General features: G+C 47.9%; 7 protein-coding genes across 7 annotated transcripts; 4 read left to right on the top strand and 3 right to left on the bottom strand.

The window, feature by feature from the left end:
- Window positions 1-392: 392 nt before the first annotated feature.
- Window positions 393-1019, bottom strand: K444DRAFT_722545 (uncharacterized protein; the record flags this gene model as incomplete). The annotated part of the gene is made up of 4 exons (XM_024888561.1): window positions 393-549; window positions 735-760; window positions 814-892; window positions 952-1019. The coding sequence occupies 4 exons, from the start codon at window positions 1017-1019 to the stop codon at window positions 393-395; spliced, it is 330 nt and encodes a 109-aa protein (XP_024736708.1).
- A 3507-nt stretch (window positions 1020-4526) lies between these two features.
- Window positions 4527-4766, bottom strand: K444DRAFT_488281 (uncharacterized protein; the record flags this gene model as incomplete). The annotated part of the gene is made up of 1 exon (XM_024873162.1): window positions 4527-4766. A coding segment is annotated over one exon (240 nt), but the record flags the coding sequence as incomplete, so codon positions are not given.
- Window positions 4767-10214: 5448 nt separating this feature from the next.
- K444DRAFT_652762 (uncharacterized protein) lies at window positions 10215-11299 on the bottom strand. Its single transcript, XM_024885828.1, has one exon. It carries the CDS (start codon window positions 11179-11181, stop codon window positions 10435-10437), a length of 747 nt encoding a protein of 248 aa, XP_024736706.1. The 5' UTR covers window positions 11182-11299; the 3' UTR covers window positions 10215-10434.
- Window positions 11300-11431: 132 nt separating this feature from the next.
- Window positions 11432-12689, top strand: K444DRAFT_529067 (actin binding protein-like protein; the record flags this gene model as incomplete). The annotated part of the gene is made up of 2 exons (XM_024874773.1): window positions 11432-11735; window positions 11929-12689. 2 exons carry the CDS (start codon window positions 11432-11434, stop codon window positions 12687-12689), a joined length of 1065 nt encoding a protein of 354 aa, XP_024736705.1.
- A 342-nt stretch (window positions 12690-13031) lies between these two features.
- Window positions 13032-14284, top strand: K444DRAFT_400644 (uncharacterized protein). Its single transcript, XM_024872522.1, has 2 exons — window positions 13032-13743; window positions 13807-14284. The coding sequence occupies exons 1-2, from the start codon at window positions 13295-13297 to the stop codon at window positions 13985-13987; spliced, it is 630 nt and encodes a 209-aa protein (XP_024736704.1). The 5' UTR covers window positions 13032-13294; the 3' UTR covers window positions 13988-14284.
- A 3256-nt stretch (window positions 14285-17540) lies between these two features.
- Window positions 17541-19219, top strand: K444DRAFT_643165 (MFS general substrate transporter; the record flags this gene model as incomplete). The annotated part of the gene is made up of 6 exons (XM_024884829.1): window positions 17541-17597; window positions 17836-18170; window positions 18421-18584; window positions 18615-18890; window positions 18924-19093; window positions 19130-19219. 6 exons carry the CDS (start codon window positions 17541-17543, stop codon window positions 19217-19219), a joined length of 1092 nt encoding a protein of 363 aa, XP_024736703.1.
- A 414-nt stretch (window positions 19220-19633) lies between these two features.
- Window positions 19634-26028, top strand: K444DRAFT_589427 (uncharacterized protein). Its single transcript, XM_024878106.1, has 10 exons — window positions 19634-19908; window positions 20093-20404; window positions 20450-20922; window positions 20973-21267; window positions 21333-21443; window positions 21506-21899; window positions 22020-23226; window positions 23341-23569; window positions 23689-24348; window positions 24402-26028. The coding sequence occupies exons 1-10, from the start codon at window positions 19885-19887 to the stop codon at window positions 25605-25607; spliced, it is 4911 nt and encodes a 1636-aa protein (XP_024736702.1). The 5' UTR covers window positions 19634-19884; the 3' UTR covers window positions 25608-26028.
- The last annotated feature ends 329 nt before the right edge of the window (window positions 26029-26357 follow it).

Below are 26357 nucleotides of genomic sequence, written 5' to 3'. Positions count from 1 at the left end.
AGATGCATGGTCTTGAAACTCTTCTATATTCGTAACGGCCCACCTGCACTCTGTGTCAAGTGACCAAGTGGTAGGACCGACTCCTGTTATTGTTATTATCAGTCAGGAATTCGGGTGCCTCGTTTGCCAGTAGAAGTGAGGCGAGGGCAGAATTCCGGGACTGCTGCAAGGCACCTTAATGCCTCGCTTTGGGTCACTTCTAGGTTAGGGGGGACTTAGTAGTCGCTCGATTTTGATTGTATTGAGAGAAGTTGGGACATAGCCTTGGGGAAAACCACGAAATGATTAAATATTAGGAAAATAATATCTCCCCCAACAACTAGAATTTCCACTCGCAATACTTCAAAAGCTCAATCTTTCACCAATACCAACGGAGTTGAGTTGTGTCTAATCTAAGGATCTTCTAAACTAATAGTTAGTGTCGTGGGATTGTTTAGCCAGCGAAGCTCGACCACTCCGTTTGTTCTCGTTCCAACATTATACCGCAATTCAACCTCCTTGTCTGGGGATTGTACAATCCCCTTTACAGTCTGGATCGTTACCCCAAAACTGTCACATTCTCTATCCTCAAAAAAATCTGATCTAAATGACACATCACCACTTGTCGCTTTCAATTTTTAACGCAAAGTAGCAGCGTTGAGTGAGGGTTATCAAAAAGACGAAAAGCAGTCTTCTCGCTCTTTAGCTAGAGCCTTTCTCACACTTCCGATGGGTAGCCACAAGAGCGTACTAACCATTGAGAATAGTAGTTCAATGATGTCTGTCAAGTCATCAGATAATTATTTGTGATAAAGATGGAGCAAAGCAACTCACGGGAACAACGTATGAAGCTCCTCGATCTTCCCGTCTTAGAAGTGCCCAAATTACGCCAACCACGCCAGAAACGCCAGTACTGCATTGATATATTAGTATTATAAATAGAGCAAGCGGAGAAATGGCAGAGTGACGTACGAATAATCCGAATTTGGAAAGGAAGGAATGACTGGTTCATCGTTCCCCAGCGCCCTACCAAACTCCATTGTGACATCGCAGCACTACATCTTGCCAGCTTCTTTGAACTATTTCATCAAATCTGTCTTTACTTACGACATCACTTAGCTACTACCAGCCACTTCTTTCTGCTTCAGGCCCATACCAACCGCAACGAAGCTCGCCTTTTTGGAACATAGCTGGTATAACATGCAGATTGAAGAAGCATCCATGTTCGGTTTATATATGTTGGTACAATGTTTTCTGTAAACTGTTGTGTGAGCCCTATGCTTGCCGAAGCTGGAAACAGCCTTTCGATGTCTTCTTTCTGCATGTGCTGCCTTGAGCAGTTCGATGTTGATCTCTTGCCTGCCTGTATTGTTGCCAAGAGAGGCGACATGAAAAATAGCTGCGTATGTTCTCTGAACCGAGCATGTTAGAAGCAAATCTTCACCTCCCCAGGCAATTGCACATATACCTGTTAATTACCATCTGTCAAGGACGCACATTGTAAGATTTTACTTCCGTTGCAACAACGCACCCAGGGCCGCTCCCTCGAGTGCTTTGAGTGCCGAGATGCTCTCCACAGGTCTCCATTTATCGGGGCGCTTAGGAGTTGTGAGCCTTCAAACTTGATGGTCTCTTCATATTTCAAAACTTCCGCAGTCAAGTCCTTTGCGATCGAGGAAAATTCGTCTGGTTTGCTCAGGAACAGAGCGTGAACTTGCGTCGCCATTTGAGAAAGGATTTGTCATAGGCTTGAGAATCCGAAGGGCCAGTATTGAAATGGTCTTCGGAGGAGAGGATACCAAAGATGGAACTGCTGCTGTCTTCACATACCGAATTCTCTTCGCTGCTACTGATCCAGTAGACGGAGCATCAGACCGCTGGGCCTAATGCGCGTCTTTCTCGGCAAAGATCTTCATACCTCGGACTATTCGTAACCCGGTACCAAGATTCTAATCCCGAATACCTGCCTGGCTCTGTGATTCCCCGGACTTTGCCAAGAGAGATTGGTGCTTCTTGTGGTGTTTTCGTCCGGAATTAGGCATCCAGGCAGGAAGACTCTCGGCCGAAGCACGACGGGAATCAATCAACCAACCCTTGCGACGACTGTCCACGGTGCCTTGTGCATTTTATTCCTCCCACCAGGGAGCTTGCCAGGGAACTGTCTTCCTTTCCAGACCGGAACCCGTTTAATACTCTACTGAAGTTTGATCGACCTGGTGTCACGTGCGCGTAACAGGGGGCCGCCTTAAGCGAGTTCAGGGGCTGGAAAGGGGCTAAGCGAATGGGGTTCATTTTAATCTCCGCAATCTCCTTCAATTGTTAAGACTCGCACTTTCCTCTCGGTCAAGAAGTGAATCAACCTCCCCGTCCATCGCACCATTCCTAAAACAGCCCGCCACGGGGTAGCATTATTTCGGGCGGGAGTGTCGGAATACTTGAACGCTGTCTGTGGGAGGAGGAGATTTCCATTTTCAATGAACTCCAAATTAACTCATTAATTTGCTATAAAGATATTCTCAAATTGACGAGACAAATTGCGAAATTTCAATTTTTCACAGTTGGCTTGGTCAAATTGAGTAGTACAACAAACACCACTCTTTCTTCCATAGTGTATGTATCTGAAACCTGGCCTGCCCTTCAAGGATAAAGCCGCGAGCCTAGGCACGATTAGGCCGCAGGACGTTCAGGGACATCAAAATCACTCCAACTGCATATTTCAGTCTCTATTCACCCAAGTGCTCTGCGATGTGGCTACATAGATATAAACTTACGCCAGGCGAGTCCAACAAGCAGAAACTCCTATCACCAAAGAAATCGAAGGCATCAAAGCCGCCGACTGTGATGAGCTTGTTCTTTGCCTTCAAGTCAATCCCCCAAACATTGCAATCCCTGTACGAATCAATTTTCGAGTTCCAAATCATATCATGGCTTTAAAATGATCTTAAAGCAGGAAAGGATGGCAATTAGAAACACTAACCGGTAATTACTATCTTGAATGAAGCCCTCCTTGTCTATTGGCACCCCCAGGCATAAGAATGATAAGATTCTCCTTGAAGCCATGACCTACGATTAATCTCACATGACTTGGAAACTGCGAAAGGCCCCTACATGGTCTCAATACCAATGGCTATATCACGATTCCTCTAGTCAACAATGGTATAACATGTTATACTGGTAAAAGCTCACCTCCAGACAATACCTTCAATGACATTCCTGCTCATGCCTCCCGATTCCAAGACAACTTCCGCGTTAGAATCGACCTCGATGTCCACTGCTCTCTTCCAATCCTCTCAACCGTTAATGGTGATAGATTTCGTCGATCTTTCCGGATTCCGAGATTAAATAACAGTCTTCCCGTCTAGCCACCCAGATTGTGTTCGATTAAGAAGGAACATGGTGGGCCAGCGTAGACATCGCCGTAACCTTTGATACGAGTGGATAGCAATGCACCGAGGTTTTGGGCTGTCGTGTAAGTCCGAGTGTTGATGATTTTGAAAGTGACAGACTGTTCGGATGTAAGGAGTTTTAGGGAGGGGGGATTTCTAGCAGCTGACGCAGCTTCTTGTGTCACGGTGCTTTATTTGATGTTATTAGGTCGGGTTAAGCATTTGGCCCGGTTAGAAAACACAGTAACATTTAATGCCTTTACTTGTTTTATGAAATCAAGATAAGTTCACTCCCTTACTGGAATGTCAGTATTAAACGCAGTTGGATGTTGAAGGGAAGCAAAAATAGGCTGATATCCATTGTATAGAAGGTATTACTTCGTTTCAATACATACTTTTGTGAAAGTTTCTCTCTTAGGAGGTGAGAGCAGTAAGAGTGGGACTTGTCAGATCGGGCAGGTACGACTAATGGATTTGCTTCAAATTAGGTTCTTCGTCCCGTCAATTTCCTGGTGTGAACCACTTATACAAAAGAGGAAAATGGAGAAGAAGACAGCATCTACGAGTCCTTTTGAGCCATACAAGAAGACCATGTAGAAGCGACCTTATAATTTGGTTGGTTTTCATATGGAGCCGTACTTGAGTAACTTGGCTTTCCAGGACTCCAAAATCGCCTTTTTGAAGAGAAGAGGCAATTCAAGTGACGGTTTCGAATGTTCGAGTATGTTTTAAACTACAATGAAGGAGAAATCACCGTACTCTCGTCAAGCGGTGAATAGTTTTAAGCTCAACGATCCTTATTTGCTACTTGTGTAGTGCGAAGGAGTATGCGACTCCCTTCAAATCTGTGTATAGCCCAGCTTCCTTCACACACTTTGGTGCAGACTAGCGTCTACGACGAGAAGAGAGCCTTTTCTTGATCATGGCCCTCATATCCTTTTCAAGCCGATCGTGGTCCTTGTAGCGATCCTTGTCTTCGTCTTCCCAACGATAATACGGCCCTCTGAACCACTTCAAGCCCTCGATAAAACCCACCTCCCTCAGGTTCGTTAGTGTTATCATTTGAGGCATTTGCGGCAATTCAGTTGTCCGCCGGTGCCTCAAGCCCCTCGCCCGATCAACATCCATGTTCTGCCAGTCCGGAGGGACAAACGATCGTCGTAGGTACCATCCACCCTTCCCCTTAGCTAGCAACTCGTCTGACATCCAGTGGTGCCCACCCGTGCAAGCGTACCCACCTGGTATTCTATCCCACCAAAGCCCAGCGGGACATGGTCGCATTTGATTGATCTTCTCCTGTGCCCAGTCTTCCTGAAACTTTTGTTCCTCTGGTGAAAGGAAGTCGTACATTGTTTGGCGAGAAGCCATTTTGATATCATGCTTGCTCGTGAATACGGTCTTAATTGGCTCGCCAGTCTTTTTTAAAGTATCATCTAATTTGGAAGGAAAGCCATCATTGCGTCTTGGGTCCAACCTGGAAGGAAGGTAGTCTTTGCTTGTTGGATCTAGTCTAAAAGAGAGACTGCGGCCAGTAAGTCCGGAAGAAGGACTTGCATTGGAGACGCTGCCGAGTCTAGAATTTAAAAAGTCGTTGGTAGGTTTTGAGAAGGGACCTGCTTTCGATATTTTGTCAATCCTAGATGGGAGGCCTTGAAGTGACGCATGCTTAGGGTACACAGTTTCACTTTGGGCTGGTAGAGCTGGTCGGGCCGGAATGAGAGCATCAAGACGAGCCTCTTCCATGTCCTCGGCTCTAGAGGGGTGGCTCTTTTGCTCTGATGATGTTTTGATTTTGCTGGAAGACATTCTTGAGAGAATTAACCTTCAGTTGTATGTTCTCGGTCTTGTGGTAGCGGGATGTTTTTTGCTAAGTTGAGAAGATTGAAGCATCTTTATATTTAAAAGGAAGAATTCAGGGAAATCTGCAAGGTTCTATAGACGCTGGTTGGGAATAACAGTACGTTGCGGTTTGTAATGTATAAATGCTTGGCAAATGCTTTAAATTAATGATGGTTCAACTCGATGAATAACATTATGAGCTGCCTAAAAAAAACTATGGTGAATGTGTTTTGGGGCCAGGATAAATACTGCTCTAACTCCATTGCCACGCCACACTGGACTTCTCACCATTTACAGTCATACGAGATCGAAACCAATTTTCCAGTCACTATCATCCATTCTTGACCAGAGTTAAAGTTGTGAATACGAGAGAAAGCTAAAGTCTGGGAGGCTACGCCAGCGAACAAAGGTTAAGATAGAATTATTTCATCTTTCCACTCTTACTCACTGTATCGTTGGGGGTTGGACAACAAGAATCTACTCCCACTTACATAAACTTGGACTGGGAGGGACGTGGGAGTTGCTCGCTCTGGAGAGGCGCCCACTTATTACGCGCTGATGGGGCCGAGAGGAGAAGTCACGGCAAGTCCAGGACTTCAAAACCAGCATACCTAAGACCAATTCCTGATCAGACCTCGCTTTGCTAAGATTTATTTTCTGCCAAGGAAAGAGGATATCGATGTCTCTCTCCTCACCACTCTTAGAATGTGTGCCCTAGAAACAAACATCATCTTAGAAAAAGCCAGCTTCTAAGTACACCTTCTCAAGCCTCGATTTCTCTCGATACTCCCAGTTCTTTAACGGATATTTATGTAAGCTCGACGGTGATACTGGAAAAACAAATCATTATATTCGGCCGAGACGGACATTTAATTGAGGTTAGCGTTTCAATACAACGTGGCTATTACTTCTGCCTGCTTTGCCATGGGGTGAAAGGGATATTTAAGCCGGTTACTGGAAGAGCGGAATGAGAGTGGAATTGAGATGTTTTCATGGTTTCGAAGTTCAAATAGTGATAGCTTATCGTCCGTACAGCAAACTCCTAGCCACATCAACTCCTTGTCCTCAAACCACATCCCAATATAGTTACTCATGGCCCTCGAGCTTCGCAATGGAAGAAAAATCATCAGGTAGGTTGTAATTCCTGTGTGTCTGAGACATGATATTAGAATTATCGCAAATCAAGTTGTTGCGATTAAGGGTTGCACGAACGGCTGTATAAAAGCACTGCTCATCCAATCAGTGTCATCCATAGAAATATACGATAAGTACTGAAATGCTCCATAGAATTCCATGCTCACTACCCCTGAAGCAATCATAGTTGGAATTAGCGAAACCGGATTCTTAGAAGTGGTTCAGCACTCTCAAGAGTGACTGCCAGGAGAAACAGATGGAGGCAAAGACGACTCTATTGGCATCTAAGCCTGGAGCCCTAAAAATGGCTGGCTAACTAGCTAGTTCCTTCCTCTCTGGTGGCGTCACCACCCGTCACCCAACAGTGACACCAATTGCATGGTAGTTCAAAGTGCTAAAACGTTGTGCCTATTCACTCTCAGGGTCACTCTACAAATGAAACATTTCAACAATCACATAGAGTGCTAGGGAAAGGGTAGTTTGCCCTCAGGACTAGATTTGCTGGAACTCTCTCATCTTTTTCAGCCGACTATAAACCGAGAGTCGCTCTCGCGCTTGTGATAATATGACTATCAACTTCTCATCAGGGGTTGATCCGGGAGTCTGCAAAAATATGTGGTCCAATATTCTCCACATTTTGTTGTCCTTTGGAATATGTGGGTGGACAGAGACCCCTTTAAATAGGACGATGGCAGAACGGTATAGATTCCAAGCATCCACGTGTCACAACCGAGAATGGAGTTCCGGAGAAGTTTTGAGTGTCAGAACATGCGAGAGTTGGATGATAATTTGATCAAATAAACTGCTAACTGTTAGCGATGCGTATCTCTTAATAGTGGCCGGACATGGATTATAGTTGATTAATCTTTTCGGGAAGCTTGCCGTCAATCGCTTGATGACAGCGGTGAAGGCCCATGGAGAACAGCTTGACCTACAAGCTTGGTAAGCGTCACTCCATGACATTATTTCGTAGGCCAGCAACGTACTGTCAACATTTCTAGCACCAATCTAGCAGATCTTTGAATCGGTATGCCTGGTTTAAGCCACGCATACTTGCTTAACATGGCTGTTCAGAAGTCTATGATCTATCCTAATACTGTTGAAATGTCGGTTTCCTTTCGCTCAAGCTTTGATCGAACAAACCAAATGACGCGGCGAATAACAGAGCACTCGAAGTTCATGATCGAAAAAGCCTGTGTCGGTCAACATGTCGTCATTTAATGTTTGATTTTAGTCTCGGTCATGGACTGAGGGGTGGAATTATGGTATCAAATTCATCTAGAGTATTATCGTCAGCACTTGGCACGTCAAGTACGTGTAGACTGTCATCAATTACTTGATTCTGAAAAGGAGGTGTACCTGCTCGAATTTGTGACCGTGGTCTATGTACTTCGCAATTTCTCAAGTCCAAGAAGCACAATTGAAGCCACAATCATCTCCTCACATGTGCTTCAGTTACGTTGAAGCTATATAAAGCAGGATCCCTGTGAAGTCCCATGGATTTCGCGATGAACCTAAATGCTGCCGAGAGTAGTCAGACCAGTCAAGCGAGAAAGAAGTCGGGGTGGGTTGGATATCAGGTATGCGCCGCTTCTTACAAAGCCTGGAAACAACTTGGCTGACTAAAAATCACAGACCGGAAGATGTGGTAATAGCAGTGATGGGAGTCACAGGTAGCGGGAAGAGCACGTTCATCTCCCATTTTGTTGAAAGTATTCCAGTTGGCCACACCCTGAGGCTAGATGAATGGGTGCATTCTAACTGAGTATAGGTACGAGTGCAGTCACCAGATACCAATGCAATTACGATGTGAAAACCAAAATCTACCTTGTTGACACGCCCGGTTTCGGCACTTGTCGATCTGACACCAATATCCTGCGAGAGGCCGACTGGTTGAGCCAGGCTTACGACATGGGCATCAAATTGACTGACATCGTGTACCTTGATCGCATACGTAGATCGCGGCATAAAGTGACGGGAACACAGGGCATTTCTACCTGGAAGTCTACTACGGCAGTTTTCTCAGGATACCCAGCCCACTATGATAGGACCCTCTAATCGCAGGCTTTGCTCTAAATAGCACGCTATAAGGCTAGACAAGGGGTGCCACACCTCTTGGGGGCTTATCACCTGTATTTACAAAGGATTACTCGCTAATAAACCCTATTCTAGTTACCCTTATAGCTTCCGAGCGCTATAGTTACTAGGCTAGTAGCATAACTAGACAGAGCGCTAGTTCTGGGAGTTCTAAAGCTTATTTCTCTACTAATACGAGAACCTTAGTAGGCTAGGGGTACGGCGTTCGGCGCCTCACAGGAGCGTATACACATGTATATCTTAAGTACAGGAAGCGTACGTATATCCTTGAGGATATATTTCCTAAGCAATTACAAGTAAGGGACAGAGGGACGTACGTCTTGCCCACTTTTTATACGTATGCTACGGGCTAAAAAATAGCCGAAAAAGAAAATCTTACTTTATAATAAAATCATATAAATTAGCTTACTATACGCGGGGGAAGGGGGCTAGAGGGGGATCCAATTCTCAATTGCATAAGCACCCGTTCTAGGGTTTACCCAGAGAGGGTACTTATGCATTCTAATCAGAGTTGGCCTCCTGTCATTTCCCCTTTGGGCGTACACCCATGTTTTAGGAATGCTACGCGAGCAAAACAGGGGTGTTGCAGGGGTTGGCAGGGGCACACTGATTTTGTATCTATAAACCCATAAGGATCGCCTATCCGTTGCAGTGCCACCAGCTTTGCACCTCTAGTAAGCAAAATTCCATAACGTCAAACTCTAATAACCTGCCACAAAATGATGAATCCCTGAATTACCCTAAAAGACTATAGATAACCTTTTACATAACAAGTATTCCTAGTTTATTTCAATTTCTATTAATATTGTCCTAAATAGGAAGAGTTAAGGTTATGGGACTTTTTATATTCCTTTGTTTTAGCGAGGTGCAAAGCTAGTGGCACCGCAACGGATAACCTTGCAAATGCCTCATAGTAGGTTTACAGGGCAGCCGCCTATTAATATAGGGCCTTGTAACGGACCGGCCCCTAGAACCACACGCTATAACGCAGGTCGAGGCCAAATGCCCTGTATTCCTGTCACTTTATGCCGCGATCTTCGTACTTGATGTTCGCCTAGGAGAGTTTGCTATGAATAATTTACGAATGTTCAAGATGCTTCGCAGAGAAGATACTCTCTTGAGGGTTCTTGCCACCACTTGGTAGTCTAGTGCCGATCCAAAAGTTCGAAGCAGAGCGCGAAGTGCAATTGATATGCAGAGATGATTTCTGGGCGGGCATGATCATGAAAAGAAGTCGGGTATTTCGACAAGATAATGATGCGAAATCAGCAAAGCATATCGTGAAGTATCTGCTGAACAGGAAGCGGCTTGTGACATTAAAAATACAGATAGAAATGGGCGACGATAAGAAGCCGCTTGATCAAACAGGCGCTGGTGGGGAAGTCGATCGTCAACTTGCGGCCTAGAAGAAGTTGAGAACAAACTACGGCAGCCTGAGGAAGATATGCGCGAGGTGATGCGAATCAAGGACGAAGAATTCCACAAGGATACGCCCGCTCATAAAAAGGAAATCTAAGAGAAGATGAGAAAGGCCGAGGAAGATAGGAAAGCGTCGCAAGAAAATAGGGACGAATTGCGAAAGATAATTGATCGAGAAAGAAGAAAGTTGATTGAAGAGATCGAGTTGAAGGCGAAGGAGATGATAGCAATTGAGTTTGAACTCAAGTTCAAAAGAATCGAATATAAGAATGAAGTGGCGAGGGATCAGCTGAAGTTCTCTCTGGAGACGGACGCCGCCGAGAAAAGACATCTAGAGATGCTACTCGAGAGAGAAAGGGAGAGGAAGAGTAACTATTACATTCTTATGTAGCCCTACAATATCAAATGTGATATTGGTTGACTTCGAACTGCTTGAATTAGGACTGTCTCCCAGAGAGTCGGGAGTAATCTAATGCTGGTGTCTTTGTCGTACAACTACATGTCTTCTCAATCATCTATGGGTTGTTGGTACAAGTCGCTCTCTAGCAAATCAAGTCCTCCAAACCCTTGTCTATACCATTTATACACTGATTTTCTTTCTAGTACTAAACTTCTCGTCCAAGGAATGTTTCTCAGGGATGGCAGACCCAGGGCCGTCCAATAGCCTCCTCGCCCTGACTTCGAATGCTTCGATCATCATCCCAGCAACCTTTGGTGCAACGGCCTTGCTCAATGCAGCATATATCGGATTCGAGAACTGGAAATTGAGCGTCAAATGTACTTCGGTCTGGTCTCTTGCTGGGTGCACCGTCTTGTCCGTCTGTGGGTGGCCTGTGGGTGGCCTATAGTGGAACGGCTTGACTGTCCATCGCGTGCTTAGAGATTGGAAGATTGCGTTCGCTATTGCTGGAGCGTCAAAGGTTGCAGAATGGTGGGAGAGGTCGGTTTTCGAGAGGTCCGTGACAGCATCGCCGCTGAGAGCTTCGACAACAGAACCGGGCACGCACAATAGTCTTGACGTGAACTCTTCTTCATATCCGCCCCACCCAACTTTCAGATCTGCCTCCGAAGGCCACCGTTGTCCGTTCTTGTCTGCCTCGGACCATTTTGTGACTTTCGATTCCACACAGTACGGGACGAAGGAAGAGTAGCTGTCGACATCTGCAATTAAAGTGTACAGGCTGCTGGATTTGTAAGGAAGTATTCTCGTAGCTGACAAGCTTTGTGATTCAGTGCCAGGGAGCGTTATGAAGCTACGCTGAGCTTGCGATCTGAGGGAGTGAAGGGCGGAGACTGGCCGGAGTGTTCGTAGCATTGCTTTCGACATGACCCAAATTGAGCTGGAAGTGAGAAGAATCAAGAGCAAAATATTACAAAACTTCGAGGTCCATATTGACAGAGGAAACAGCAGCCTTTGAGCTCGTCTCGGGAAATCATGAGGTCATGATGGGAACAAGATGCTAGCTCTAGACTTTCTTGATTCTTGGGGGCGGCAGAACTTTTTGCTTCACCGCCTTTTTCCGCGCCTGCTTTATCCTTTCCTCGGACCACGAGTTCTCTCTCCTTCAACTTCAACAATGGAGTCGAGTCAAAGCAACGGGGAGACCGTCCTTGTCGAAAGTTTGTCCTCATCGACAGTTCAAGACTCATCCGCGGCAACTGATCCTCCACAGCCCTTACCGCCGCACTTGTCCCACGATCCAGAAAACAACCTGAAGAGGAGCGACCCATTTCAATTCGGCTCGAGGCTTCTCAGCCAGGAGGACAATGTCTTCGAGTTCAATGCATGGGATCATGTAGAAACTGACGATTCTTACAAGGAGTATGCAGAACTACAATACGCTAAGCAACGAGAAGCTCCAGTCTCCGACTTCGATAAAGGTATGTACCTATTTTCTTCCTCTCCTGGTCATCATCGTGCTTCCTGATGATTTGAAAAATGCATAGTTCATCTGAGGCTTCGGCCCATGAACGAAACAAATCAGCAATGTCTTTCGCTCCTATCTGAATAGCACTTCTTTCCCATCAAATTCTGCTCGACTATCGTCCCGGAATTGAGCTAACTATTCCAAAGGCAGATTCAACTCCGACCCAGCGAAATGGTGGAACAATTTCTACAAGAATAATACCGCAAACTTCTTCAAAGATCGCAAATGGCTCCAACAGGAGTTCCCAGTACTGTCTAAAATCACAAAGCCCGTGGCAGGGCCAATTACACTACTCGAAGTCGGTGCTGGTGCCGGAAATACTGCCTTTCCTATCTTAAAACACAATCAGAACCTAAATCTCAAAATACATGCGTGCGATTTCTCCAAGAAAGCTGTGGAAGTAATACGTGAGAACGAGGCATACAATACCAAGAATATACAAGCCGATGTTTGGGATGCTGCGAGCGAAGAACTCCCACCTGGATTGGAAGAAGGAAGTGTGGATGTGGTCCTGATGATCTTTATCTTCTCTGCCTTGTCACCATCTCAGTGGAAGCAAGCTGTGCAGAACATCTATCGAGTTCTGAAGCCTGGTGGGGAGGTTCTTTTCCGAGACTATGGCCGCGGTGATCTGGCTCAAGTGCGCTTCAAGAAAGGCAGATATCTCGAAGAGAACTTCTACATCCGTGGAGATGGTACCCGAGTCTACTTCTTCGAGAAAGAGGAGTTGATCAAGATCTGGACTGGAAAGGAGACCGAGGATGACGGCGTCGGGAGTACTGGCTTTGAGGTCATCAACCTTGGCGTTGACAGAAGATTGTTGGTCAATAGAGCCAAGCAACTGAAGATGTACCGATGTTGGATGCAAGGGCGTTTCCGAAAGCAAGTGAAGCCGGTTCCAGGTTGATAGGCTGGAATATGGATAAGAGTCCCTAAGAATGTTCGCAAGCCTCCCGCGCCGACGGCTCTCCACCATCAGTGGCATCAGCTTCAGGGAGTCTGGCAATCACACGGGAGGAGCAATCGGATTGCTAGGCACATGCTCTCCAACGGAGCATCCTCATCCCAATGCTGCCGGGACTGCAGTTGCAAGACCCCTGCAGGCATTCCTGCTTCATCGAGACTCGTCGAGACTCGTCGGCGCAGCAGGCCACATAGCCAAGCGGCTCCCAATATTACCATTTTAAAATGGGGTTAAAATGTTCCAGTAGCCAGCGAACAATATAACTTTATAATCCTACCAGATATATTGACAACTCCCTGTTCCCAACCAACCCAAAGCCTTCTCAGTTTTACAACACCTGCATCGACCTTGGTGTTCCCCAATGGGGCTAGCATGATTCTGCGAGGAGATAAAGGTCCACTTCTTATTATACTTCAGAGAGCTGAGCAGCATCAAATATCTCCCATTTTGAAGCTTCACTCCAATGTTCCATGCGCTGATCGCCTCAAGCCTTCGGTTACTTGGAGCTTGAGCGGCTCTGTATTCAGGCTACAGCCGCGCTCCAAAACATGACCCTTTCCGCTAGCGTTCTCGACACTTCTCCCCTCAAAAGTCGTTTGGCTCCTTTCGGCTCTGGAACCCCCTTTCTGTTGGAATTCCAGGAGATTAGTCCCCTCGCTCGAAGCGGCGGGCTATCCAATTGTACGCAATGTCAGCTAAAAGCATATAAGTCTAGACAAGTGTCAAGGGCGAGTTTGCACGTATGCGGGCCCGGAAGGTTGGCTCGAGTCGTTGAGGATTCGATGGATGCGGGATTGTGGTTCAGAATTCTGCTCTTGCAGTTTCGGATGGTAGAACCTCCCGCCAAGGTCCGGCCTGGGATTCGGGACTCAAAGGTCAACCAGAAACCGAAGTATAGAGTTACAGAGCTGAGCCGCCTCTGGTCGGCCGGGAGGATTGCACATTCGAATGTGGCTTCCAATGGTTTCGCACCTACCGTGAGTCTCAGGGGGTCATTGTCTTAAGTCATCGCTTGCCTAGTTCCGCACACGCAGAGCTGACGACGCCGCTGCATTGATAGAATCACTGGAAACGGAAGGAAGAACTGCAGTATCTCTTGCCGTGCATTTTGGAAGGAAGGCATCAGGACTGAGAAGTCGGCCATTGTCATTTCCAAAATCCCCACGTTTTGCTGTTCAATTGCAATCGCTTCAAAAATTCGAGATCGCCTTCCACTTCGCTGCTCATCTGGAGGACCATGAACCCCTCCACAGCCAACGAGAAAGGTCAGGTCGAGCATAATTTTGACGACAAACTCGCTGCCACAACTTCGCCTTCTGACCACTCTGGGGCCGGGCTAAGCCATCTCACCAGTTTCGCAGCAGGCTTGCTCTCGCTTCTTCTGTGGTACATCTGGAGAACCGATACGGAAATCTTTGGTTGGAAAGTCGGGGACGGTGGGTGGAGTTGTGCCGCTTGAATGTGTAGTTTGTAGTGTTGCGGTTGGGTATCTGGGAATAGAGGCGTTGAGGGGGGTTGAAAGGAGTTGGGGGGTACGAGGGGTCAGCAATGAGGATTAGGCTTTATAGGACTGGGTTCCATGAGAAGAGAAATTATGTGTGACGTGTGGGATTCCACGGAAAATAGCGGGGAGACAGCAGAGGTCGTTAGCTTCAGAACCTGAGGGCCATGGATGTGTCACACCAAAACAACATCTTCCTCTGAAAGCCCCACATCGAAGACTCCTTCCATCAGTCCATGCGTCCTCCTTTTTTAATTGAAGTTCAACCGCAGCCTCACAATAAACCTCGCCGCTAATTCCAGGGGCTCGCTTAAACAAACCTGCGAAAAAAGCATGAAAGCATGTGCAATAGCTTCAACATTCAAATTAGGCTTAAAGCCGTGCCTATCTATCAAACCCATCAATATATATATAAGAAGTGGATTGAATCTAGGGTTGGGTATCTGGTACTGTACACTGAAACTAGTACAACGGAAGCGCATACGCGTCGAAGTAATACTTCCAGGGGTCGGTGGGGGCTTGGTCGTACTGGCATTCCAAGACAGTGCCATTATTGCTCCAGTAAAGCCTCAACAGCCACGCTCAAGTCTGTGCATTCTGGCCCTCGTAGATACCCTGAAGGTAGGTAGCGTTCAGCGTTGTCGGTACAACTCCGTTCTCAACCCAGTCGATCATCACCGCCAGGTTGATTTGTGGAAAAGGACCGTTTGGCTGCGCGGTGTTGGTGCCGCAGTGATCTGCTCCAGGGATGGGAAAGAGGCGATACTAATCCCCAGCCCGGTAGTGCTGTCGTTGAGGGTCATGTTTGAATACATGATGCCACGGACTGGCTCGTGATTGTAGACTGAACTGGCACTCGGACGCTGGGATCGGATTCGCCGTGGAAATGCAAGACTTTTCCACCACTAGAGTAGAATGCAGTAAGGTCTGGATTGTTGGTTTGAAGCGCGTCCACGTACATCTTCCAGCCTTAACCATTCAATCAACAAGGGTGTCATAAATGAGGTTGTCCAAAGTCGAGAGGTTATCTACATCCTGCAGTTCGAGAAATCGACCAACCCATTCACCGCCAGTTCCAGCAATATCCAAACCCCAAGTGTCAGCTGTCGAGCCGTATGTAGTTGCAGCGTCTTCAAATTAGGCACCCGGGATATGCTTGACGACCTTGCGAATTGCGTAGCCCATCGATGATCGTCTGAGCCACGGCAATACCCTCAGCGCTCACGATGCCATTATGATCAGGGGTCGTTGCCATAGATTATCTCTTGTTGCCGAAGCCCAATCCAAGGCTTGCGTTCGTCTCAGCAGCACAAGAGTAAGGTAGACCGACGATGGAGCTGAGGTTAAAATGAAATTTGCAAAGGTCGCTTCGAGAGCCCACCCCGTCGGTCCTTCCGTCAAGGCTGTCGCAAACAGGGATAGTTGCATTGAGGATCCTGTCTAACTCGCAAGACGGATTAGATGTGGAGTTGAAGAATTGCTGCGTGAGGGCCTTTCTGATGATGGCCTGTTTGTAGATCCCTCTGTAACCCATCATGAAAAGCGGCTAGTAGTTGATGGTATGATTCGCCAGGAGGAAGACTCCGTCAAAGGTGGTACTGAAGCTCCCAAATCCACCGTCAGTGGTCCCCGCAATAGCACCATACTGAACCCCCCCCCCCTGCGTTGCCTTCCCCTGCGTTGATGGCAGGGGTGAAGCCACCAGTGGAGAACTTGATCGTCCCGGCCATAGTGACTGTAAGCCACTGTGACATTGCAATAATCGAAAGCGGCATCGGGAAAGAAATCCTCGACGCTGACAGAAATGTTGTAAACGGAGTTGACGGTGACCGAGGCTGGGTCAAGAATAATGCCAGCAATTGTACCATTCGCAGGCAGCGCTGTCTGAACATATAAAGCTGTACTGTACAAACGTCACTGAGAGATGTGGCATGGACGCCAGCTGCCGCAGTGGTGCTGAGCAAGAGTCCGCGGTGCATCTTGATTGTTGGGGAGAGGTATGAAAGATGAAAGCTGGAATGAAAAGAGACAGGACAGCGAGGGTGTAGGCGGACGAATGAGCGATGGGAAAAGATGGTTGATCCTACTGGGAACAAGAAGTGCCAAGCATCTTATAACAGAATGAATGTTACCTTTTCAAAGTTCTCATCGAAATAGTCAGATGACTAGTGCCCATGATGTCAAGGTTACGCAGCTGGTGCGATGCCCAGGAAACCATCAAAGCCTCGGCCACAGCCAGATATTGCTGAGGCTCCACTTGAGGCCGAGAAGTCATAATGTATAACGACAGACGGAAAGTGCATTCGGACTTTTGGACTGAGTTGTAGAAAGGCAGGAAGGTTAGCGGTTTCGAAAAGAGAGGGTGGACAAGGAGCCTCGGTCCCAAACGACACACGCGTCTCAGCGTCTGGCAGCTGGCGGCTGGATGCACGAATGACGAGCCGCAGGACTGTCGTTGCTAGGGACCTAGGCAATATAGCTGGAGGTGAAGGTGAAGATGAAGATAAAGATCCAAAGATGGCGGCTGTGAGGATTCGAATTCTCGAACAGGCTCGGGCTTGGTCATCACCACTGACATCCGGAGCGTGCGAATCTACAAAAGGGCTTCCCAGCTCGAGAAAAGCATGAAACAACGAGCGAGGGGGGCATTCTCGGAAATGCAATACGAGTAACAAAGTTTAATTGATGACTTCAGGATCTTATCCTGTCTCGAATCTGAGTCTGGATAAAGGAATGTCGTGTGCTGGAATGGGGAGATCTCAGGGAGATTCACGGGGTGGTGAGGGTGAGTGGGGTCCCAAGCGCTAAAAGCCACTGTCGCCAAATCTCAAGCTGTCAATCTCACACACTCTCACACACTCTCACTCTCACCCTCACTCACTTTCACTCAATCGCTCTCCCTCACTCACTCGCCCTCACTCACTCACTCACTCACTCACTCTCACTCAATCACTCGCCCTCCCTCACACTCCCTCCCTCACACTCCCTCCCTCACACTCCCTCCCTCACACTCCCTCCCTCACACTCCCTCTCATAACCTCCCTGCCTACATGCTCATCCAATCCCAGACACGATGCGCCCACAGTGGGTTGGCACTGAGAGCAGTCCTCGCGATCGAGCAGCGGCAGCAGCACTTTTTCTCCGTCGGTGAGAGGAGATGAAAACACCACCAGCATGAGGCCGCGATGAGGTAACCAATATCTTATTCCTCTCTCAATGGTTCCTGCGTCCCAAAACATTTGAGCACGGCCATGTCAATCTCCCGAGACAGGTATCTTGAGGATTCTGCATTCATGGCCGCTTATTCTAAGTCTCTCTTTATACTTGCAATCATTGTCTTGCTGACTTGTGTTCGTTTTCGGAAAAATCTTGCCGTTTAATTCACACCTCACTCCTTTTGAACTTTAACTCCTGTAACTTGTAAAGAATGACTTCCCATTTGCTTGCCGCATCACTTCACACAAATAGCGACAGCACCCCAATCGTCGCTTCCATCCCTTCTTCCGATCCTCTCCCCCAACCTCTCTCCAGAAGCTTTCATTGGTAAGACGAGAAACCTCTCCAGATCCCCTTTCTAACTTTCTAAAGGACCGAAGCATCGTTGCAACAGCAATCCCACACATATCCAACGATTTCCGCTCCCTAAATGGTATTGGATGGTACGGCAGCGCATACACGCTGACTTCCTGTGCCTTTCAATTGTTCTTCGGACGGATCTACACCTTCTACTCCTCAATATGGGTCTTTCTCGCAGCTATCGTCCTATTCGAAATTGAATCTGCTCTCTGTGGAGCCGCTCCAAACTTGATTGCCTTCATTGTTGGCCGAGCAATCGCTGGCATTGGTTCTGCTGGAGTCTTCACTAGCGTGATAATCATTGTTACCCAAACAATACCGCTGGCGAGGAGAGGCGCTTATTCCGGGTAACTTTGGAGCTGTGTTTGGAATTGCATCGATTATTGGTCCATTACTTGGAGGTAGGTTCAGTCATTTGCTCCAAAGGTCCGGTACTTTCCCTACCCACGCAACTTGGAGATGGTGCAAGCCCAGCTGTCTGTCATCTCCCGCGATTTTCTAACAAGATCAGGCTTTTATATAAATCTCCCAATTGGTGCCGTCACATCCCTATCATCGCCCTGATACTCCAAGTACCCGCACCCAATGCCTCTGCAGAAACAATCAGAAAAAAATAAACCAGCCCGACCCCATCGGGACGGCCCTTTTCACCCCCGGAGTCGCGTGTCTGCTGTTGGCCCTGCAGTGGGGTGGTTCAACATACGCCTGGCAATCTGCACGAAACATAGTCCTCTTCGTCTGCGCTGGCATTCTCCTCCTTAGTTTCATCGGCGTCCAAGGATGAAAACAAGAAAACCCTACTGTCCCCCCTCGCATTACCACCCAACGTAGCGTCGCTTCCGGTTTCTTCTGCGCATCCTGCATCGGTTCCGCGATGATGATTTTGGTTTACTTTGTGGCGATCTGGTTCCAGGTTGTTGAAGATATCACTGAGTACGAGTCTGGAATCGGCATGTTGCCTCTGGTTTTAGCATTTGTCGTGGGGAGTGCCATGAGTGGTGGCCTTATTTCTGCTGCTGGCTACTACACGCCATTTATAATCCTCGGGACAGTATTGATGACTGTTGGTGGAGGCCTTGCTCACCACTCTCCATATTGAGACGACAAAGGCGCAATGGATCGGCTACCAAGTCTTATTCGGGTTGGTCGATGCCGAGACATGCAAGTGCCCAGCATGGCAGCGCGGACTGTTCTCAGAAACGCAGACGTACCCATTGGCGCCAGCCTCGTGCTCTTCGCGCAATGGCTTGGAGGAGCTATCTTCGTTTCTGTGGGGGAAACGTGTTAACGACCAAACTGGCCACAGGACTTGCGAGCACTCCTGGATTCGACCCCCAAGTACGTTACGAGTTGCGGTGCCACGGACCTGAGGGCCTTTGTTCCACAGCAATTCTGAGCAGAGGTTCTGGGTATCTATAATGGTGCATTAGTCAAGGCCTTTGAGGTTGCGTTGATTCTTTCTTGCCTGTCTATTTTCGGGGCCTTGGCGATGGGGTCTTGACGATGGAGTGGAGGAGCGTGAAGAAGGAGGGGAGTGGTGGGCGGTCGGGGAGCAGCCTTGCGCTGCACGAGGGGTGTCAAAGGAGAGGAGGCGAGGTACTATATTGCACTGTAATGACCACGTTTGTAAGCATATCCGAAGCATAATTCACTCTTCGCTCTCATTATCAGTAACCAAGCACATTTTAGCTGGCTGAAGCGAACTGGACTGAGAAGTGAGCTGCGATCATGTGACCGTCGCCATTCACTCACAAATCGGGCGTCTGCCTGCAGGAAAGCTGATGCAAGGCTCCGCACGCTACTTCACTTCCTTCTTCCAACGTCGTCTCGTCCCTTGAACTCCCTCCATCTTCTAAACCTTCCTGCCTCATCACCCACCCCACCTCATTTTTTGTCCTGACCACCACACCACCATACTATCGGCAAAGGATAGGTATCGTCGGATCCATCGAGAACTGCCTGGCCACTGCCTGAGTGACAACACTGTCGTCTCCTTGTAGATGGAGACGGCTTCCCGCATCGAAGGCAACTGAGAGCGTACAGTACCTCCACATTGGAACAATGGAAGAGTCCTCCTCTCCAAGGGTGAGTTCCATTCTCTTCGCATCGATTCTTTCTTGTTCCCTCTCTTGAGAACTTCATGATCCTCAGGGACAAAGGTCTCCTCCAGGCTGCAATCCCCTCCCCCATGCATATAATCCAGGCTCTGCTCCACACCCTGGACCAACCTTCACCGTTCCTCTCCCGAACTCTTCTGACCTTGTCCCAGGTTCCGATGGAGCGGTACACTGTTACGGTCACTCCTCCGGGAGCTGCACCAATTCGTCTCTTGATTCCCTTCCCTCCCAGCTCTTCCATCTCTGCACTGACTGCCGAGGTAAAGAGACGAGCTTCTCGCGCTGGCCTTTCGCCTGACGCGTCCGAGCTTGTCCTCCATCTTGGAGACGCTATGGGTCCTCTCCTTGACGAAGAGGATCTCTTGGAAGATGTCATCGTCGACTCCAAGACTGAATCCATCACCGCAACACCTCGAAATGATCCAACTTCCATGGGACCTGCGCCACCTTTAGAACCAAATCACGTAAGTCAACCTCTCACAATCTCGATTCTGCGCTAATTTGCTTAGACTCCTGTTCAACAGGCACTGCCGAGTACATCAAGCGGCCAAGAAGTGAAAGTCCGCGTGATCACACCCGTTTATGCTAGGGCTCACAGGGACATCCGAGCAGTTCCTCTCTTGACTTGTGCCACGATCACACGGAAGAGTACTCTCCGAGAACTCAAATTCCAGATATCCAATCACCTTCAGATCCCTATCTTGGACGCTGCTCAACCTATTCAAGAGTGCAATTGTTCTTTTGCTAGACAAATCGACGAACGTGCTCTCCGTAATGACACTCGCTCCCAAATACTTGATGGATATCTTCCCAATGCGGCACACAAGTTCATCGTTGTTTATGGCCAGAGCCGAGTAAAAATCCTCGAAACCGAAGCCACAGATAAGATATCTCTCGTGGAGGCAGTTCGTGGGGAGCTTCGTGGAGATAGCAGAAATAAGGAGATTAGCTTCATCGGAGGGACCACATTGCCAAACGCCAGGTAGGTAGCGAAATCCATCTAAACATTTGTAGCTGACATCGCTGTTGCAGCAATAGGTACTCCAAGCTGCCTGTGCTTTCAGTCTGTTCCTTGCTCAGACATGAGCAATCGAAATCGAGAGCTGATCAAAGCCTTAATGATCGGTCCGACCTTGACCTGCACACATCCGAAGCACCGATTGAGATCTCGAGTTTGAACATAGACCTTACCATCGATGAATTGGGCCTGACGGAGTACGCGGTCAATGGCGTTCTTGATATCTACGTCGTCGAACGCAGGATTTCAGCACGAAATGGTGACGTGGAGTCGGGCAAAGATGCAATCTTCGTGAAAGGCAGTGCTTGGGTAACTCAACATTTCCCTATAGCCGTCTACTGCTTTGGTACCCTGAAGCTGATTGCTCTAAATAGATCCATCCTATTCCACAATCTATGCGAGGACTGGCTATGCTGCTCTCTTCACTCCGAGTATTCACCGATAGAATCGGAGCAAAGAAGATGGAGCATCCAACTCAAGATGCGGTAAGCCTCCTCGCTTGAAGTTCCCAAGCTCTTGTCCGTGCTAAGTGCCAATCGCTCGACAGGTTTTGCACATTTTCAACCTGCTCACCAGATTCCCTCCTGCCGTCCGAACCATTCACATCCTTATGAATGGCAAGTCACCACGTCCCTGCGAGCGAGCTGCATTGGCGCAGTCATTGTACGAGGTTCTCAAGGATGTGGTTCCTGCTCAGCTTATTAAGTCAGACATGACTAGACTGTTCGAGGGAGCTCGCCTTCTGTTCGGATTGATTCTGGAGAAAGCAAAGCATCTGAAACTCAAAGAAGATGTTCAGATGCCTTACATCTCTTCTCTGAAGGTCCTCGATCTGCGAAACACTTTTACAATGGAGCCGATCGCGAATGCAGTTCAGACCCCGTTTGGACTTGTTGAGGAGGGCTATTACGAAGCCTTCAAGGAAGGCGGCATTCTCTATTGTAAGTTTTAGGAGAGAATCTTTTTCCTACACCAACTCTTTCATGGTTATATCCCGGGACTATGTCCCAAACCCCCGAAACACCTTGTATAGAGCGATTGCTAACTCATCCTCTACATAGGGGAGACAGGAGAGCAGCCATTGGTGGCATTGCAATTGGATGAACGTACTCGGAGAGTCTCTTTACTCTGCGGTGGACTGATCTCTCAAATCACTGCCCTCGACCTGAACATTCTCAATTCCATCGCTGGCTACGCAAAGAAAGGAGACGTTGATAGCCTGATACCACCCCGAGAATTGTCGGATTTGAATCATCTTTCGGCTCTCTGTTCGAGAAATGAACTATCAGTTCTTGCCCCATCAACGCTACCCTCTGCTGAGGCCCCCGCTTTGACACTCGATCGGGATGGCCTTCTCGCTGTGTACGTAGGCAGAGCGCCTTGCGCGCAGCCCGGGAAGGATATCTCAATCTTCCGCCCCACCAAAGGAGGGGAGGAGACTATCGATGTTGCGATTATCACCCAACTCTTGGTTCCGATCCTGGAGAAACGCGAGGCAGAAGGTACCGCAATTTTCGATGCCTTTGGTGACGGCTTCCAACGAAAATTCAAAACCCCGGACGAAATTGTTATGGTGTGCGTCGATTGTTCCAGTAGTATGTCAGAAAACACGGACTTCATGGAAATTCGAGACGAGGACAGCGAAGACGAAGACCATGCCGAGGACAGTGACGATTCTATGGACATGGGCGATCAACCCCAGCAAGGAAATGCCGCCGACGGAACTTCCTATTTCTGTGCTACCCTCGATGAGATGAAGAAGGCCATATCCGAACACGAGTCCTTCCTCGACATGCTCTGTATTGTCCACGATAGTCATGGGTCAACGCGTCGGGACGTTGCTTGCAAGGTTCTGGAGATTCTGAGTGGTCTTGCTTCGCAAGAATTGTCAAAGAGCCTTCAACGCCTTGAAGATCTCAAGAAACGAGTCACAATTGCGTTCTATCGAGCTCAAGCCGCGAATGTTGAATCCGAAATCACCAAGTTGAAGACCTTCACCGCGGGATTGAATATCCATCGACAAGCTCTCGCCGACTTCCTTATCTATCGTTCGTCAAATATGGAGGTTTTCGACAATCAATGGACCTGGACTGTTGGCAGTGCGATTCCAAAGATTCCGAAGAAATCCCCCGATAATTCGCAGAATCTTCTTCTCAACGAACAGTTCTCCGTCCCCGATGAGTTCTTATGTCCAATCTCACGCGAGGTGATGGATGACCCTGTTCTTGCAAGTGATGGCTTCACTTTTGAGCGCAACGCAATCGAGAGGTTTGTCTGCCCCTAGTACTACCGACTGCAGGAGAACAATATTCCAGCAGCTTCGGGACGTTGCTAGTAGAATGTCCCAAGAACTATCAAGGAAAATGCTGACCTAGCTTTTAGATGGTTTCAGATCCGCAAATCCTCTCCCCTCACTGGACTTGTCCTTGACAATACTGGCTTGAGAGCCAATGGACAACTGTCCAATCAGGTCAAGGATTGGATCAATGGAAGTGACCTAATCCAGTCGTCTCCCATCCAGGATTCTACTCGCTCCTCCTTCAGGACCAGATTGTCATCTGGTTCCCAGCATATGATGACTATTCGGTTTTTCAGCCGCCTTGGTACATTCGTAGGTGTTAGGGAGAAAATCCCTTTCCTATTTGTGACTGTCTCATGGTCCTCCCAAGAAGATATCCCGGGTTCTCCTGAAACATTCTCTACCGCGCAATTGCTGACTCCCACGCCCAGAATAGACAAGTTCCTCGAACCCTACCGATTAACACCCTCTATCGTCTTGCATTTCGAGGAATGAAAGGCCGACACACCAAATTCGAGTTGCATTTCAAGAATACGCTTCTTGAACCATCCGAGAGCACATTGGCGTCTACGAATATCCGCAATAACAACATGATTCACATCGACGTTCCTGAAACCAGATCACCAAATGCCCCACCGCTCGAAGCCGCTGACGCCGACCTTGAGGAGCTTTGCCTCATCAAGGCCTATAGGCAACACGATCATATGGCCTTCTCGTACTGGATCCCACGTAGAACCACTAACACTTTTGCGTCCGTTATCTTCAAATACTGGAGACATCTTTTCAAGACTGAATCCCGGCAATATATTTATGATCTGGTGCCCTGGACTGGCATGACTGACCAAGGAGATAGCCATTTGAGCGGAACCCCTCACGAACACTGGGATAGGCTTTCGGGGTTCCTCAATCTACGCCATGCTACGGGACAACTCAAGAATGAAAATCTATGTGGTTCTGATTCCCCTGACACGTCAGACGATGACGATCTCTATGGTATAGAGGATCAGCGTGTCGCCTCTCCTCTTGTGCTCAAGATTTGGTTGGGTGGAAAGCCAAAGAGTACAAACAAGTCAGGCAAGAACCTTTCAAGGGTAAGTAGAGTGTTTGTTCCAATGTACCAACAGGCGCTGATACTATTATGTAGCTCGACGTTCTGAAGTCCATGTTCGATGCCTTTGTCAATCGTCTCTTGGCGTACAACTACCAAACTCATATGGGATTGATCACCTTTCAGACTTCCGCAACAGTTTCACAGAACATAACCCATGCCATCGAGAACTTTCGACACAAGGTCAACGGGATGAATGCTCGTGGTGATACCGCTTTGTGGGACGCTCTAGCCCTTGCAAATGACCAACTCTCCGAATATGCACAGAAGTTTCCCAACGCTAAGAAGAGAATTATCTGCATATCTGATGGGGAGGACACTAAGTCGAAGCAGCGCAGCAGCGATGTATCTTGGAGCCTTTTTCAAAACAAAGTCGTAGTCGACTCTTTCTGTCTCGGACACGAAGACAATGTTGATCTGAGAACAATCTCGTATCTCTCTGGTGGATACAAGTTCACCCCGCAATCTCTCGAACAATCGATGCTCTTGTGTGAGATGGAGCCTGTCCTCAATCAACTCGAGCGACCTCCGATCGGCCCTCCTCGTGAAGCCCTTAGTCACAATTATGACCCGCATTTGCGATTTGTTTTTGCGAGGGATAAGGCGACCCCAGAAGTTGTCACTGCGGATATCTTTCCACAGCGGAAGGAGCATCCGAACGTCAACGATCACTTTGTTCAGTTGGCAACCGTGGCTGGCAACAATGCAGGCAAGCTGAATAATGGATCTGAGTCGGTAAATGCCCACTCCAATTCGAATCTGCGGACCTCGAGGATTCTCGTCGAGATCCGGAACATCGTCGCCAACCCTCATCCTCATTATGACGTCTATCTGTCCGAGTCAAACATGTCTTTCTGGAAGGTTGTTATGCAAGGCCCCCCAGAGAGCGCTTACTCAACTGGCACATTTGTCTTGTACATTGACATGGAAGAGGACTACCCCGCGTTCCCGCCAAAATGTCGATTTACCACACCGATCTATCATCCAAATATCAATCGACATGGCAAAGTTTGTCACAGTATCTTGGATCGCAACTGGACCTCGGATACTTCCAACCTCCAGTTGATCAACACGATCTACTCTCTCCTTCTCGTCCCAGAGTTCTCCGATCCTGTCAATTCGGTCGTCACCTTGAACTTTCATTGGGACGAAGTCGCGTTCCGTGATGAGGCTAAGGAGCATATTCGCAAGTACGCGACGAAGAGTCGAGAAGCCTGGAAGGCGGAGCTTCTCGCTGAGTAAGTTTCGGAAAGCGGACTGCGACTGATGCTGGTGGATCATCTTATCTTGCCATTCGTTTTCCTTTCGCGTTGGGTCTCGGCACTACTCGGATGGTGTCTCTTTTCATATTCCTTTTGCTTTTGTCTCTCGGTATGTCAGGGGAAACTTTGCAACAGAAACGGAAGTTGTCTTTCGTCATATGACAATAAGCAGCTACGCTTTCATTTCTGGGCGAATTTCCTAGGTGGGTTCGGTATCAGGGTCAGGTAAGGACGGAAAATAGGGAGTGCAATCGTGTGCTCATGTCTCCGGGGATGGGTAAGCTTGCGAACTTTAGCTAGAGGGAAATGAGAATCTAGCCAACCAGAGGCCTCGCTAGGTAGAGGCGGTTTCACCCAATCAGACCCAGTGTGTCAAATGATTTAGTTTGATTTGATTATAGCCTCTGAATCAAATCAAATCAAATCAAAATCTACTTAATCAAATCATAATCAATTATAATCAACTATAGTTGATTATAGTTAATTATTTAGTCACGTGACCGTGCACGTGCGCTCGGAGGTTCGAAAGCGAGATAAGGCTAAAATAAGGCTTAGGCTAGCCCGTATCCGGTATCGCTTAAGGCCCTCCTTACTAAATCGGGTATCGCGCTGCTTGGTAAGCGAAGCGGCGCGAGCCGAAGGCGCTAAAACCTCCTAATACCTTTCATCGTACTAACTCCGGACTTACCTTTCTTCTCTGCATTGGAAAATGTTTCTCGTAGTCTAACTT

This window comes from Hyaloscypha bicolor (assembly GCF_002865645.1).
Source record: "Hyaloscypha bicolor E unplaced genomic scaffold K444scaffold_73, whole genome shotgun sequence".
NCBI classification, from domain to species: Eukaryota; Fungi; Ascomycota; class Leotiomycetes; order Helotiales; family Hyaloscyphaceae; genus Hyaloscypha; species Hyaloscypha bicolor.
This window is presented reverse-complemented; position numbering and strand designations above follow the sequence as displayed.